Source organism: Nicotiana attenuata, chromosome 12 (assembly GCF_001879085.1).
Source record: "Nicotiana attenuata strain UT chromosome 12, NIATTr2, whole genome shotgun sequence".
Classification (NCBI taxonomy): Eukaryota; Viridiplantae; Streptophyta; class Magnoliopsida; order Solanales; family Solanaceae; genus Nicotiana; species Nicotiana attenuata.
Window position 1 is genome coordinate 38,447,482 of NC_032000.1, and position 17,824 is coordinate 38,465,305.

Genomic DNA, 17,824 nt, shown 5'->3' on the forward strand with positions numbered 1-17,824 from the left:
GGGGGCGGGGGGCGGGGGGAGGAGAGGGGGTAAAGTGAATTTTAGAAAAGTTGAATCCGCCTTGGCAGCTGATATCCATTATCGAAAAGATAAGGAACGTGTACATCTTCGTCTTCTTTTTACATGTCTTCGTCCGATCGAGAAGGGGAGCCTCAGAGCGCAACAGTAAAGTTGTTTTTGTATGACCTATAGGCCACGAGTTCGAACCGTGGAATCAACCACTGATCTGCCTACATCACATTCCCTTGGGGTGCAGCCCTTCCTCGGATTCTGCATGAACGCGGGATACATCGTACACAGGGCTGTCCTTTTTTTTTTTATCTTGTTCGAGAATTTCCAGATTAGACATGCTTACTCAGGCAAACAAGATGGCTGATGATCTAGCCAATATATCACTACTGCACTAAGATAGCTTAGCAAAACAGAATAATTGGAGCGATAACAAAAACCTGTACAAGTCCTGCATTAAAAATACTTAACAGTTATGATTCTGCTACCAACGCCAATTCCCTAAAACTAACACTTTGATACTTACACTTTACTGTCCCTTGAGAAATCTATAGACACTGCTGATGGTGGCTGAAACTTGAGCACCTTCCTACGTATACTCTGTGCTTCTTTTACTCCAAGTTTTGGGTGCTCCACGATGCTCATTGTCACAAGTGATGGCGAGCTAAAGAGAAGGAACCAGATAAACTCAAACTCAGGATCGAAACCTGAGATATTTGTTAACTTGACCAGATGAAGTTTTTTAAGGGGAAAAGTTGAGCAGGCCAGGAATTTTAGATAACCTGAGTTTTGCTCTTGGTTTAGCTCGGCCGTAGAAGCCTACACGACAATAGAGCAGAAACCAAATAAGTGCTTATTCGTTTCCAAAACAAAGTATCATAAATTAGACGGAGCGTTACAACTTACCTCAATATAAAGTTCTTGCAAATTCAAAGCACTTCTAATCAAGCAGAGAGCAGCAGATATTTGTTTGAAGTCCATAAAGTTCAGACCTTCGAGTTCAATAACCTTCAGAAAGTCTGGCGATTTCCATAGTATAGGAGGAACTGGTGTTTTAGCTAGGAGCTGAAAGAACAATATGTTTAGAAACATTTTAATCAGAATAAATTAAAAGAAGTTCTTAGAACCCCTATATTGAGCTTTGGCGTAACTGGTGAAGTTGCTTCCATGTGACCAGGAGGTTACAGGTTCAAGCCGTGGAAACAGCCTCTTGCAGAAATGCAGAATAAGGTTGCGTACAATAGACCCTTATGGCCTTTCCCGGACCCTGCGCATAGCAGGAGCCAGTGACGGAGGCAGGATCGCCTGAACCCCTTCTGCCCCCCCTAAATCCGCCCCTGGCGAGAGCTTACTGCGCCAGGCTGCCCTTAGAACCCCTATATTATTAGTGAGAAAGAGAAACTGTAACAGTAATTTCAGGTACTAACCTTCAGAAACATGCCATTTAGACGAATTGTTTTGACTTTAGGCAAGCTACCCACAAACTTAACCAAATCAGAATTCAGATTGCCTATTACAACTCTCTCCAGCATAACAGAAACTTCATTCAAGTTAGGAGCGTTTTCTAAGGAGATTGATATGAACTTATCATAAGCCTTTATGCGCAAATTCTTGAGTTTAGATCCACTGATATTAAAATGACGAATACCAGAACACCAATACAACTCTAGCGCCCGAAGAACAGGGAAACTGCAGAGGAAACTTTCAAGACAATTGCTTGCAAAGTGAACCCGAGAAAGTACTACTTGGTATAGATTTCGGAAGCCTTTAAACTCTGGTGGAGGAGGCGAAATATCAATATTGTAGAGCTTCAAGTATGTCAAGTGCAGACAAGAAAAGAAATAAGGAGGTAACTTATGATGTCCAGTAATCGTCCTGTATTCTAAGGTTATTGCCTCAATATTCTTCCGAGATAAGTACAATATCCATTTGTTCACATCAGGAACGCTCGTTGTAGTGAAATTAGGAATGCATAACATTAGAAAGGGCAAGTAAATAAATTAATACTATGAAAAAAATAAGGAAAGCTAAAACGTCTATCATAAAGTTCTCCTTAAGTATTTATTTTTATTTTAGACCTTGTAATTAGTTAGCTGTGGCCTACTACCTCATTCTACATCTATATATCTTCTTATATAGAATAAACTAGTAAATATGTCCGCGCTTCGCGCGGTTAAATTAACGACATTATATTTATTCATTATGAATTAATTCATAATTACAAAAATAGCAAATCATAATTCAAAATTCATTATTGGTACTTCGCGCGGTTTTCTGGAAGAACACAAATGACATACAAAAATAATTTTTTTGTGTGAATTTTGTTGAGAAAAATGAAGAATCGTGATAAATGGTGAATTACATTCTTATTTATATAAATCAGGCTATTAGTACCATACCAATAATAATTTAGCCAAGTAAAACAATGAAAGCAAAGGCACAAATATATTTGCTTCTAAATCTTTTTGAATGAGAATTTACAATATAATTCGAATAAAAACTATTTCATGTCACACTATATCACCATTCAGTATTTCAAAATTACCATCAAATGCACTTGAAAGTGACGCTCTTCGGAAGTCTTAATTTCACATTGAGTCCTTGAATATAACAACACGAAAAAAGTAAAAATCTATTGATTGAAAAGAAAATAAAGAAAAAGGGTTAGTTACCCCAAAAAGGGTTATCACGTATAAGGGAAAAATCAAAAGTTTAGTGAGCGGAAAGAAAAGTAGAGTTTCTATTAATATTACACTCATTTAATAGTGAATTTATTTTGAATATTTTCCTCATAATTTGTTCTGAAAATATTTCTCAAGTAAAAGGGATTAGGTTTCGATTAATGTTTTACTTTAGTTCTTCTAGGACAATAGAAGGCAAAGTTAATTTTTTTCTACTGATTTTAGAAATGCATTAACCGTTTCTAGTAACTTTATAAATAGTTTAGTAATATTTTTATTATATTACACTATAGCAGATATATTTGGTTAAATTTTCTCAAATAGTAATTCCGATGTATAAATTAATTTATATGCTTTTGAGTAAATGATTTTTTAATGGACATCTTGTTATTTGATTTTCTTCTTTTTATTTGAAATCCAATTTTTACACATACAATATAAGATGTATAAAAGAAAAACGAAACTAATCGAAGTACAAAAAAGAATTAATCAAAGGAGGAAAAAAATAAGAACAAACCATGCCAACTTTTCGTGTTTAAAGACAAAATTGAACTAAAAAATTCATGTTGTACTTTTGAATTTCTTCCTTTTATTTGAAATCTAATTTTTATACACGTGATATAAGATGTGATTTCGTTATCTCAAGTTTTCAATTTTTATAAGGAAAACAGAATTCAAAATAAAAAAGAATAAAAGAACAAACAATGCCAAGTTTCCATGTTAAGACTGGATCAAACTAAAAAAAAAAAATTCATGTTGTTGTTTTTAGTTTCACTCTTGTGCTGTTTTTTATTTCTATTTTTTCACCTCCCCACCCCCATAGTTGTTATTACACGTTAAAATTTTACCACAATATTGTGATAACAATTAAACTTTTTCTGCCTTAGTGTATGATAAATATATTTTAAATTTTTCACATCCCATTCATCATAATATTACTGCATGAACCCGCAAAGGTTTTACTATAAATTATGCATTACTCGAATTTATTTTGTAGAGACAAAAACTTCCCTTACTAACTGAAAAATCAAGCAAGAAAAGAGATGGGGAAGGGAGGAAAATAATAAACTATTTAATATTCTTTTCTATTTCTTGTGGATTTAAACTTGTATGCGAAGCGTGTTTTTATTTTCTCACAAGCAACTTCAGCATAGCCAAAACTCTGCTCAAAATCCCAATTTCAAAACAGTTCTAACAACATTTTCAAAATCAAAATAATCCAAATGCAACAAAATTAACCTTCAAAGTCAAACAAACCTAAAATATCAAACAATGAAATTACAATAAATATAATACCAGAGACTAACATGCTAACCACAATAGATATTTTAATTTTCAACAATTTGAGGAGAAAAAGTCTTCAAACATAAAGCGCAATACTTCCAACTAACATTAACGAGAATAGAAAAAAGTACTCCCTCTGTTCCAATTTATGTGAACCTGTTTGATTGGGCATGGTGTTTAAGAAAAAATAAAGACTTTTGGAAATTGTGATCCTAAACAACTCAAAAAGGGGTCCACAGTATATGTGTGGTTATAAAAGCTTCTCACTAAGGATAGAATTGGGAATTTAAGCTAAATTATTTCCAAATTTAGAAAGGGGTCTTTTTGGAACAGACCAAAAAGGAAATAGGTTCACATAAATTGAAACAGAGGGAGTAAATGTTAAAAGCCAAATAAAAAAAAAGAAGTAAAATAAGGGGAGAAGGCAAAAAGCTGATGGCAACACCAAAAAATAATCTTTGAGATGCATCTTCACAGCCTTCGGCTTCTTCTCCGCCATAGTTTTATCATCGAAGGATTTCTTCAACACTGGCTTCTTCTCGGTCTTATGCCTGCCCTTAGGGCTTTGGATTTAATAGAGAGAAATAAAAAAATATTCTAAGAAAACGAATACAGAGGGATTTGAGGAAAAAAAAATAAATGGAGTAATAATGAGGGAGAAATAACAGAAGAGAAGTAAAGAAGAAAGATGAATTTGAAGAAAGGGAGCAAATAGAGTAATAATGAGCTAAAGAAAAAGGAAGAAAGAGAGATGAAATGAATTTGATGAATAGCAATAAAAGGATTAATAATGACAAAGAGATTTCATTTTTTTGACAGAAAATAATAAAAAAGTTCAAAAATCCGAAAAAAAAGAAGATAAACTATCATACTGGTTAAAGAAGCAGTGGTGCCTCTCTCAGCCCAACATTGACATTTTTCTTTATTGTCATTTTTTTGACATTATTCCTTTTAACACCGATGAAAAAAAGTTTTCCAATAAAGAAAATTGAAAAGCTCAACCGTCGTTTATTTTCCATGCAAAAGAAACGTGTTTCCCTGCAAAAGAAATGATCGCTTCTTTTACTGCTCTTCTCTTCATCCTTTTTGCAAATCTTCTCTTCCTTTATAGTGTCTATTTCTTTTCCTCTTCTTCCTCCCCTCGCCAAGGTAAAATTCTCGTTTGCTGCTCAATATTTTAATTTTTGGAATCTAGCAACCCCCAAAAAAAAAATAGAAATTTTAATAAGGTATTCTCTTATAAAATTATGGCATTGTTATTCAATCGTAGTTTAAAATATTTTTTTCCACCAAGGAAATGGAATTTTACAATATAGATACACAAAAAGTAGAATTAACTTGTTAATAAGCATAAACGATTTTTTTCTTAAGTAGTGTTGGTCAGTTTTAAGTAGTAAAAACTAAACTTTGTTATAGAAGCAGAAGCAATTACTAGAGAAGCTAGAAAAAAATAATTTCTCTCCAAAAGTACTCTTTTGGAAAACACTTTAAAGAAAAATACACTTAGAATCACTTTTTAAAAACTTGTATTCACTACACACTAGCCACCCTTAACTTCCCACCCAATTTCATTAAACTTATCATGTCTTGTGTTACAACAACTTCGACATCAATCCTTATTAATGGCAATCCAACGGAATATTTTAATCCAACAAGGGGAATTCGTCAAGGAGCTCATCTATCGCCATATCTTTTCATACTATTCCTTGATATGCTATCTTGCCAAATCAACACGGCAGTAGATCATCGTGCTTGGCAACCAATTCCTATATCTCTAAGAGGACATTAACTATCACACTTATTTTTTGCGGATGATATTATCTTAGCGGCAAAAATAAGTCCATCTACTTGTGACTCCATCATTAATATTATACAGAAATTCACAACCTATTCGGGCCAAACACTAAACTTTCAAAAAATATTTTTCTCAAAATCATGCCCTTCAAATGTAAGAACTTCTGTTTGAGAGCTATTCCACATGAAAGAAGGAAAACAATTTGGTAAATACATGGGCTTTCACATCTTCATTAAAAAACCAACAACAAATGATTTCCAATTTCTACTAGATAATTTCAAGAACAAATTAGCTGGGTCGCACTACTCTGATCTGCTCAACCCTAAACCAACTACCCAACCACATCATGCAGTATATCACAATCCCTAGCAATATCCTATCTCTTTTAAATAAATACCAAAGAAATTTTCTTTGGGGTACTACTCAGCAAAAGAAAAAACTTCACCTCCTTAAGTGGGACAGTGTTGCTCAACCACTTGACCAAGGTGGCTTGGGCATACAAAAACTTTTCACGAAAAATAAAGCGTTACATGCAAGTCTTGCATGGCGACTATTCCAACAACCACAACAACTTTGGTCACACGTTCTAATAAAAAATTACATCCGCCCTCATAAGACGCCAAAACGTTTCCCTACTTTCATATGGAAGAACCTCATAAATGGCTGGTCTTACTGCCGTTTGGGTTATAAATGGAATCTCACTAACGGCAAACATATCTAATTTTTGACAGACCCATGGCTTACTCATAATTTTACACTAAGTTCCTACCTACATGGTCCTTTCCCACCCAATGAACAACACAAAAGGGTATCTGATTATTATTATGAACATAAGTGGCACTTTGACAAACTTCCACTTGATCTCCCCCCGAATTAAAAAAATTACCATCTACAATATTTATATGCCACTTCACCATCTCAATTATGATCAGATCTACTGGGATCTAACAAAAGATGGTATCTTCTCGGTTAAATCTAGCTACAAATCACTAGCTACAATTGAAAGTACTCAATACACTTACAAATGGATTTGGAAGCTCAAAATCCCATCTAAAATATCTTTCTTTCTTGGCTCCTTTCACACAACCGACTACCTACTGCTACATACCTATCCCAATTAGGCATCATCACTTTTAATATTTATAAGCAATGCCAAATGGATCCAGAAACCATTCCACATATCTTCCTCCAATGTCCAAAAGTAACCCAACTATGGGCACATTTAAACATAATCCCTCCAACTCCTTACAATTCACCCCCTACATATCTTCCTCCAATGTCCAAAAGTAACCCAACTATGGGCACATTTAAACATAATCCCTCCAACTCCTTACAATACACCCCCTATAGGAGCATCATCAAACCTTTCTCATAATTCACAATGGTTATATAACTTCATACATATGCCTCCACAATTAATTCCATATAACATCCCAAATACTGTCTTCATTTTCTTTGCACTATGGCATATATGGAATGTTCGTAATAAAAAACACTGGATAATCAAAATATGAACATTAATCTCCATCTGATTCAAACTACGGCTGCTGAATACTTTTTCCTAACCCCCATATCAGATTAAAAAAACAAACCATCCCCCTTAATATCAAATGGCATCCACCATCATCACCTTACTATAAACTAAACATCGATGGCGCATCTTCCCCTGCTCAAAACAGCTATGGAATAGGAGGTGTTTTTCGCAACACACAGGGACACTGGGTCATGGGCTTCGCAGGAGGATCACCTCCAGCAATTGCCATCCAAACAGAACTACTAGCATTACTCATGGGGTTGCAGCTTGCTATGCGTCACCAATACACACCACTTATCATCGAAATAGATGCAAACGACATCCTGAGTATGTTAAAAATGTCTAACATGCATCACACTAACATCTTAAATGACTGCAGGTTATTGCTTCAACAGCTGGGTAGGCCTTCTCTACAACATATCTACAGGGAGCAAAATAGTGTTGGAGATAGTCTAGCTCAATATGGGGCCAAGCAAGCAGTTACCAATAGTTGCATCTCTTTTGTCACACTAGCACCTTTTGTCGCAACTTTCTACAATCAATATTTAGCGGGAACAATGCACAGGAGACTTGTTAGCATGAACAAACAACTTAACCCTACTTTGTCTCCCGTTTGTAATACTAATATTTTGTGTAGTAATGCACCTCATGTAGGGGCACTTGTCGTAGCTTCTAATAGTACTAGCTCTAGTTTACAAATTAACATGCCTATAAGGCATCTAGCTCCCTGTACTACTGTACTGTTTTAATATTTTAATATAAATCTTTCTTTCCGACCAAAAAAAAAGTTAGAAAATTCGGTATTTTTGGGGGCATTTTTAAACTAATAGGTGAACGGAGGATAATATTTAGGATAATCTACGCGGTATACCGATTAAAAACATCAGTTAACACCATATACAATTAAAGTATTTATTTTACTGGTCTGTATACCTAAAAAAAAATTTAATTCAAGTTGGCCATTAGTCATAAGGGCAAAAATGAGCCGAATAGATAGCGTTAGCGGCATTTTTGGATTAGGGTATATTTAAACCTTAGTCAATAGTTCAGGGACAATTTTAATTCTTTTCCGTATGAGATAAAAAAAGAAAAAGGAATATGCTAGCAGGAGATCGTGCTCGAAATAAATTTATAAGATTGTCCCTCAGGAGAAGTCTTGAATCACTTGCTTCAATAGCCTTTAAAAGACTATTTGTGCAAATTCCCCTCCTCAAGATACCTGGCTTCTTAATTAGTACTCCCTTCGGTCCACTTTAAGTGATTTTTTGATTTTTTTTTGTAGTCCATAATATTTAATTTTTTCAATACAAGAAAAAATTAACTTCTTTTAATTTCAAAGTTGTCCTTAGAGTAAAGAGCCTAGAAGTATTTGTTGTATTTCTAATGGACAGATTAAGGTTAATATGTGTGAAAACAAATAAAAAATCACTTAAAATGAACCGGAGGGTCTTAACTAATTCCGGATAGAGTTGTTTGCCGAGTTAACAAAGGAACTGGATAATCTTTTTCCTAGAGCTTAGTGTTGATTGTCTACATTAATTTTAGGTATAAAGAACTTATTTCTACTTAATTATGTAGTGACTCGACAATGTTTTTCTCCACAATTTTAAAGCGTACAACAACAAAATAGTAAATTTAGGTTGGTCATTGAAATTTAATGGATTCCATCTCATATAATCACAATCAATTTGCACTTAGCACTTAAGCGTACAAAGCAAGGCTTAATTCCAATATTAGCAATCTCTTTAAATAAAACATAACATTCAGCATGTAAATTTAGAGGTATTTTTAGTACATACTCCCTCTGTTTCAAATTATCTATCACATTTCTCTTTTACACGCTCATTAAGAAAATATTAAATAGAAAAGTTTTTCGATTATTTTACACTTATTTATGTCTTAAGATATATCTCTTTATTTAATACTTACTCATAATTAAGGTATTTGTAGTCTTCACGAACAATTACTGTTAAGGGTAGCTAGAATAGGAAAAAATAATTAATTCATTATTAAACTTTTAAAATAACAAATAATTTGAGACAACTATTTTTAGAAACCATGAACAGTTAATTTGAGACGGAAGGAGTAATTAACAATAATCAATTTCACCGTTAACGTAGTAAACGTAAATTCCCCTAATTCCAAACTACAAACACATATTTCAAACATTCATATAATTCCTCACATACGTACAAGGAATATATATCCTCTAGATTGATGTAAATAGATATTACTATTAAAATATAGATAGAATAAACTTATCATCGTCCTAAATATTAAATTTTTCTTTTTAAGTACCCCTTAGATTTTCATTCAAAATTCAACGTAGTTTTCTGTATGATTCACTTCAAAAACTATATTTCCCAAAATATTTTAATTACTTCCACATTAGTTGAACTCTTGCCTTCTCCATGCATATATATATACATGTACCCCTACGTAAAACCTTATATTTTTCGACTGAGAAAATAAATACATACTTAGCCAGTAGAGTTTTCAAGAAACCCTTCCAATGGCTTATTCTACTAATTCAAAAACCTTTCATTTTTCATGGAATTTTATGTGTTTGATTCTTACCCTTTCTCTTGTTCTTGGCTATGGTGCTGCAGTGAGAACAATGGCGACCACGACGGCGATGAAAGAGGAAGCTTCTGGAAAGTTCTCAGAGCCTGTGAGAGAGTTATATGGTGAAAAGAATGAATATCTGAAAGGAAATTGGTTCAATATGCTACCAAAAGGTGTTCCTATTCCTCCTTCTGCACCATCCAAAAGGCACAATTATTATGTGAACCCTTACCCTTAATTTGATTATAATATACTTTATATGATGTAATATTGATTACTATGGCCGATTGATTGAAAGCATATCTGATTTATAGTTATTGAACAAATTAAGAAGCTTATCAACCTTAATTTGGCAATTGCTATTATAATTGAGTTCTTATTGTATGCATATGAACTTCAAATAAGAAAAACAATATTTGTGTTTTCATTTCCCCCTTGATTTTCTTTGAAATGTGATGAATCCATTGTTGTACACTTAGCGCCTCATCAGTATTTAGATTTTCCCTTAAGTTTATAAATGTATACACTTCAATAAAAGCCAAATAGACTATTTAGTACTATACTCGAAGAAGAAGAATTAATCATCGTTTGTAAATACAAACAACTTCAAATTAAGATTTCGATCGAAAAACTAAAAGTCTTATTAAAAACATTAGACCATGATATAAAATTTGATAAGTTATTGTAAACATTAGATGATAATAATGTTCTGCCGGTAAGATTGATCAATATATATATGAGCAAATATTAGACCAGAGTTTAACGTTGTCTAGGCTATAGTTGCACACTTTTAAAAATAGGGATAAAATTCAAATGTTGGCCTTAAAAAGGGGACATTTGTGTAATTCAGCCTGAAATGATACATGATCAAATCAAATTTATAGAGAACTACTAATTACAAGCAACTCTTATTTTCTCTAACTACTGCTAGTAGAGGGTGAATAAAGGAAACTGACAAACCGCATCGAACCGATAATCCGAGTCAAACCGAGAAAAAAAAATCCGACTACAGTTCGTTTTGATTTGGTTTTGTGATGGGGAAAAAAGTCGACTGTACTGAAAGCGGAATATAAACTAACACATGTTGATATACTGAAAGTCTGAATGATATAAATCAAAGTGCGAAAACACTAATATAGGTCTAAAACATATATGTATTCAACATTGCTTAACATGAAAAGCATGCAACTCTGTCTAACTGTTACTCTAGTCTATGAAGCCTCTAATGAAGTATTGAGAACTGACTGTCTACAAATACTGAAAGACTGTAAAGTAATGGTAATGCCCCGAAAGAACTGGGGCTCTCCAAATAGCTGGTACAAGAATCCTAGCTCTCTGAATCGTCAACCTGTAAATCATTACCTGCATCATGAGATGCAGGCCCTTGGCGAAAGGGATGTCAGTGCATTTGAATTGCACTGGTATGTAAAACAACTGAAAGAAAGAACTATAAATGTTAAAACTGAAAATGAGCTGATAACTAAGAACTGATAATTGATAACTAAAATGATAATGTTGAAACTGAAACTGAAACTGAATTCATAACTGATAACCAATAACTGAAATAATAACTAATAATTGATAACTGAATTGAACAAAGGAAGTAAGGATATGAATACTCTCTCTTCTGAATGATAAACCACCTGTTTATCTGAATAAACTACAGTCTCGGGCCCAATATATATGTGCACAAGCTACGGCCTCTGGCCCAAGTATACGTATACATAACTACGGCCTTAGGCCCAAGTATACATATACATAACTATGGCCTCGGGCCCAAAAATGCATAAAGCATAAACTACGATCTTAGGCCCAAATATGCATAAAGCATATAAACTATGGCCTTAGGCCCAAATATAAGTGTTCAACATTCAGAGATTTAAATTCAGGAACTGAAAATCATTGAGTTACATGATACTGGAATACCGAATAGGACTAGACTCAGACATGTATTCTTGAACTGATTATGAAAACTGAAACGTCATTGTTTATGACATGTCGAGAAATCTAGACTGAGACTCATGGGCATCAAATCCAAGTCTATATTGATTACGTACTGAGCTCACAACGTTCAGAGTTAAAGTCATGAACGAGTTATGAAGCTAGAGAACAGAAGTTTTGCAATCAAGGAACTAAGTTTAACTGTATTTCTGAGGCAATTAGCAACATTGTAAACAAAATTCCCAAACATAGAGAGTTAGCCTCACATACCTTGGTTTTTCCCCTTTTAAGCGTATCATAATGTTCTCCACCTCTTTCAACGGTAATCTATGGCAACCTATATCAAGAGGAACCAATATTAGCACTAATTCTCATATTTTAGTCACTTAGGCATTGTATCAAACATTTAATGGTATAAAGCTTCATAGTCCTTATTAATGGTGTTTCTACACCCAACATCCTATTCTCTTACTCCCAGAAAATTCTAAAATCTCAACTTGCTATAATTAATATCATTCTTCATCATCCATAAGATAAATAACACCCTTAATCAATAATCAACAATCAACAACCCAAACCTATAATCAATCATGATTTTCTATTAAAACCATCACTCATATCTCATGAACTTAGAGTCTATAAGCATTAGCTCAATGCTATAATCAATTAGAGGGTGAAGATATTACCTTTTGACGTTCAATCCTCTTGAATTCGATTTCTAGGGTTTCTTTTCTCAACCATGATGTCTCAATCGAATATCTAATGATTTGAAGGGTTAACCCATGTTAATAAGGTGTTGCAGAATTAGAATTATCTTATAGGGTGTGTTTGGTATAACGAAAAATATTTTCCGTGGAAAATATTTTCCAAGAAAATATTTTCTTGAAAAATAAGTAGTAATCTTATTCGTTTTCCGATGTTTGGTACGTAAATTAAGGAAAATAACTTCTCAAGAGTATTCATAAATAATTTAGATATAATAAACATGAAGCCATAAACTTTCAAACCAACAACCTTCCGAACCCACAAATTTCATAAACTTTCGAACCGCGAAATTTCGAACCCGTAAACTTTATAATTTCTAAACACGTAAACTTCCAAACACATAAACCTCCGAACTCATAATTTTTGGAACTTGTAAAATTTTGAACCTTTAAACCGATAAATAAAAAAACTAAAACTTAAAAATATATTTAAAAAATATTTTTTTTCGGGGGGAGGGGTGCAGGGGGGCAGTAAAACCAAAAAAAAATAGAAATTTAAATTACAGTGCGGGTGGGGGGGGGGGGAGGGGGGCAAGTTGGGGGGATTGGGTGGGGGTTGGGGTGGGGTGGGGTGGAGGGGTAGTAGGGTGGGTGGTAACGGAAAAACTGAAATTTAAAAAAAAAACAAAAAAAACCTTTTTTGGAGAGGGGGTGGGGTGGTTAGTGAGGGTGGGGAAGGTTGAGAAGGAGTTATCGAAAATATTTTCCCTTTTCTTGATAAGGAAAATATTTTCCTCCAATTGGAGGAAAATGAGTTCATAAGGAAAATATTTTCCAAAATATTTAAGCCAACCAAACATGGAAAAATTGAAAAATATTTTTCGGTTTCCATATTTCCGGAAAATATTTTCCTTCATACAATATACACCCATAATCACCATTATAACTTATCTTGGATGGTGGAGGGATCTTTGAGGAGTTAGGTTCTTGAGAGCTTCTCTAAAGCAAGTTTTTGAGTTTTGGGGTGTGGGGGACGAAGTAGGGCTTATAAAACGGCTTCCCGGGTGCACCTCCACGCAGTTGAAGGCCCAACCGCGCACCTGAACGCGCATCAAAAGCAGTGTCACTGCACAAGTATGCGGCCGTGCACGAGAACAGTTAGGCACGCACATGATCGTGCAGACTGCACATTGTCCAGTAAAATGTGCATAACTTTTTTTTCCAGAGGTCCTTTCGGGCACCATAATATATCATCGAAAAGGTATTGCAAAGGACTACAACTTTCATGTTTTAAGTTTTCCCAATTCCTCAACAGATGTTCACGAAATCCTGATATAAGACAGGTATTCCATAAACTTAGTCGATTTTATCAATCTTATGCACCTCACTCTCCGTCTTGATTCCAAAACAACTATTTTCACTCATACTCATCCTGATTGAACATTCACATGTCTAAAATTTCATATTAATACTCATTTAATATTTCCATACTTAGTCTGAATTCACGGAGTGTTACAATAAGTAGAAGCTTAGACTAATTAATCTTTGGTCATTTGTAGCTTCGAAATCAAGAGAAACAAAGTTTCATATATGAATAGGAGTTATTTCAAAGTGGTTAGGAAGCTAAAAATGCTAAAGAAGAAACTAAAGGTATTGAATAGGAGTTATTTCAGCAATATTATTGAAGAAGCTGATGCAGATACAATGGCTTTGGCTACAGCTCAAGCAGAGCTTCATAGAAATCCACTGGATGTTGAGCTACATCAAGAAGAAATTCAGAAGTTCCAAAAATTCAAGAGATCATCTTATTTGGCAGAAATATTCCTTCAACAAAGGAGCAAAGCTACTTGGATTAAGTTGGGAGATGATAATAATAGATATTTCTTCTCAGTGATAAAGCACAGAAGACTGCAAGAAGCCATTATCCAACTTGCTGATAAGGTTGGATGCCTGAAAACTGAGCAGGAAAGATAGCAGGTATATTTGTGGAGTATTATCAGGAGCTACTAGGGACAAAAGGAAGATACAGGGATCATGCCATTCAGAGCTTTTTGAAGAATGGTAAAGTACTATCAACTACTCAACAATTGCAGTTAGTAAGACCATACACAGGTCCAGAAGTGAAGAATGCTATGTTCAGTATAAATGATACTAAAAGTCTAGGTCCAGATGGGTATGGGAATGGTTTTTATAAAGCATGTTGGTTAGTAATTGGAGAGGAGGTGACCAAGGCAGTGTCGGAATTTATTGATAATGGGCAAATACTTACTCAGATAAATTCAACTAGTATAGCTCTTATACCAAAAGTGAAGAATCCCTTGCAGGCAAGTCAATTCAGACCTATTTCTTGTTGCAATGTTATCTACAAATGTATTTCTATGATCATTTGTACTAGATTGAGGAAAGCCATTCCTATGATTGTAGCTGATAATCAAGCAACATTTATTGAAGGCAGATCACTTATACACAATGTGCTTATATGCCATGATCTATTGAGGCATTATAACAGGAAGACAACTCCAAGATGCTTGATGAAGATTGACTTAAAGAAAGCATATGACATGGTTAGGTGGGAATTTCTGGAGGAAGTTCTTAAAGGTTATGGTTTCCCAATGCCATTCATCTAACTGATTATGGTGTGTGTTACAACAACTACTTTCACTGTAAAAGTGAATGGTGCAGGATATAGTTACTTTGAAGGAAAAAGGGGGTTGAGACAGGGAGATCCTATGTCTCCTTTAGTGTTTGTGCTTGTTATGGAGTACCTAACTAGAGGGTTGAATAAAATGAGTGAGCTCCCAGATTTTCAATTTCACCCCATGTGTAAGACCACCAAAGTGAGACACCTGATATTTGCAGATGATCTGATGTTATTTTGTAAAGGTAACAGTCAATCTATCCACAGGATGTTGGAAGTAGTGAACCATTTCAGTGAAGTGTCAGGGCTGGTAGCTAATATGGAGAAATCAAACATATTCTTAGCAGGAATGGATGAAGCAACAAAACAGGCTATTGTGAGAGATACATGATTCTCAGTGGGTACATTACTTATGAGATACAAGGGGCTACCATTAACATCAAAGAAGTGAAGCAAAGTAGAGTGTCATCAGCTAGTAGAGAAGATCATATCAGTCATTCAATCAGGATATGCAAAATAACTTTCCTATGTAGGTAGATTGCAAGTGATCAATGCAGTGTTGTTTGCAATATACAACTTTTGGGGGGCTGTCTTTATACTCCCTCAAAGTGTTATAAAAGCAGTTGACAGGAAGTGCAGGAAGTATCTATGGGACACTACAGAAGGACATAGAAAGATGGCATTGGTTTCATGGGATATACTATGCAGGCCAAAGAAATATGGAGGACTGAACATTAAGGGGTGTAAAAATTAGAATATAGCTTCTGTTGGTAAACTGCTATGGCAACTAGTGACAAACAAGGAAGTACTGTGGGTGAGATGGGTACATGGGGTGTATATGAAGTCCTATAGAAACATTTGGGAACATAATCCACCCTCTGACTGTAGTTGGTATTGGAAGAAGATAAATAGCTTAAAACATAATATGGCACAATGGTACAATGAAAATACATATAGGCTGACGAGCAATGGAGATTATTCTGTCTCTAGCAGTTACAATGTAATGATGGGACATATGTCAAGGTGCAGGGAAATGGATTTGATATGGAGCAGGGTAATGCTACCAAGACACAGATTTATCTTGTGGCTGGCATACAAACAAAGGGCAGACTATTACAGCTACACATTCCTTTCACATGTGATGCTGAGTGTTGCATGTGTAATCTGGGAGTGATAGAGACACAACAACATCTGTTTGGGGACTGCTGTTGGGTAAAAAATATGAGAGATGCTCTGACTAGTTGGGCAGCAATCAGACTACCAGACATGGCAATACCAGAGATGATACAGTGGATTAAAAGAAGGCATTGGAAGCAATTAAGGAAGGAGGTTGCAACATCAATTATAGGAGCGATTGTATACCATACTTGGCAAGCGAGGAACTGGAGAATTTTTAGACAAATTAACCTGAACATGGAGTTCTGTGTTGGGCAAATTAAGAAGGAGAGAATGGGCATGTTTGCAGAGTCTAAAAGAGCAAAACAATGTCCGCTGATGATACAATGACTATGTAATTAGGATGTTTTCTGTAGGTTGATTCTTTTTAGTTCTTTATTCTAAAGTCGCTGGAATTTTGTACTTAGTAGAGTTAATTTTTTTTTGAGGTCTTGATATACTAGAAAAGCTAGTACACTTCATGCTCTTAGGATGTAAAGCATTTGGTTGGTATGGTAATATTCACATTTATTACCAAAAAAAAAAGGTTCATATATGAAGGGCCGGACTATATGTATTACATTTTTAACTTAGTTCGAGCTTGGAAAGTGACTGTCCAAGTTTGGTGCTTCCAAAAAATTCACAGCATCATATGCATAATTCCTGGTACTCTTTGAATAGATAAAAATAACTTTCTAACTCGTGAAGATATGGATACAACAGGTAAACTCTGAAGAACGATTAGAAAGTACTTATCACTGTAATTTCTTGTACTAATCACCATAATTAATGTTCAAAACCTGTATTTCCTGGAAAGTTAAATGGACTTTAGGTTGAATGATTAAGAACCTCCTTAAAACGAGAATCACATGTATTTGCGGGCAGGGACAGAGCCACAGTGTTGGATGCAGGTTCGGTCAAATCCAGTAACTTTTATTTATGCTTTGTATTAATTTTAAAGAATCCATTGGATATATATATATAAATATATAATTTAAATTCAGTAACTTAAAAAGATTGCAAGGCCGAATCCAAAGACTTCAAATCCCGACTGCTCCTCTGTTTACAGAAAACTGAAGAGTGGGGGCGAATGTACATGGGGAAGTGGTGTCATCCGATACCGTTTCGCCGGACAAATAATTAAATGTTTATACTAATATTTTGTAAAAATGAAGCAACATATAGTAATGACACTTCCTAGCAAAGAGTACTTCTTGGTCCGCTGGTCAAGTGTTTATTTGGGTTTGTAATGGTCGTAGGTTCGAATTGTTAATTAACTTTTAAATAATCGGTTTAATTTGTATCCTCAGCTAAAAGCCAAAAAGAGTTGCTTATAAATTTTAAACTTTTTAGCCAAAATTGCAAATATCATACAGCGCTCCTTGAAGGCTTGAACTATGTAATGAGTGCTGTTTGACAGTCTTAAATTTAATTTCCCTTTCGGTATTTTCGTGCATCTAAAAAATTCATAAAAACTAGGAATTGCAATGTCACATTCAGTTTAATTTAATGGTAGAT

At 34.5% G+C, this 17,824-nt stretch overlaps 1 protein-coding gene across 1 annotated transcript; it reads left to right on the forward strand.

The window, feature by feature from the left end:
* LOC109236042 lies at positions 14,143-15,140 on the forward strand. Its single transcript, XM_019402272.1, has 2 exons — positions 14,143-14,454; positions 14,514-15,140. Exons 1-2 carry the CDS (start codon positions 14,143-14,145, stop codon positions 15,138-15,140), a joined length of 939 nt encoding a protein of 312 aa, XP_019257817.1.

What these genes read in the sequence shown, in the direction of transcription:
- LOC109236042 (XM_019402272.1), top strand. Translation starts at nt 14,143, where the DNA reads ATGCTAAAGAAGAAACTAAAGGTATTGAATAGGAGTTATTTCAGCAAT. An exon ending in TTATCCAACTTGCTGATAAG is followed by an intron (nt 14,455 to 14,513) that starts GTTGGATGCCTG and finishes GAGTATTATCAG; the next exon opens with GAGCTACTAGGGACAAAAGG.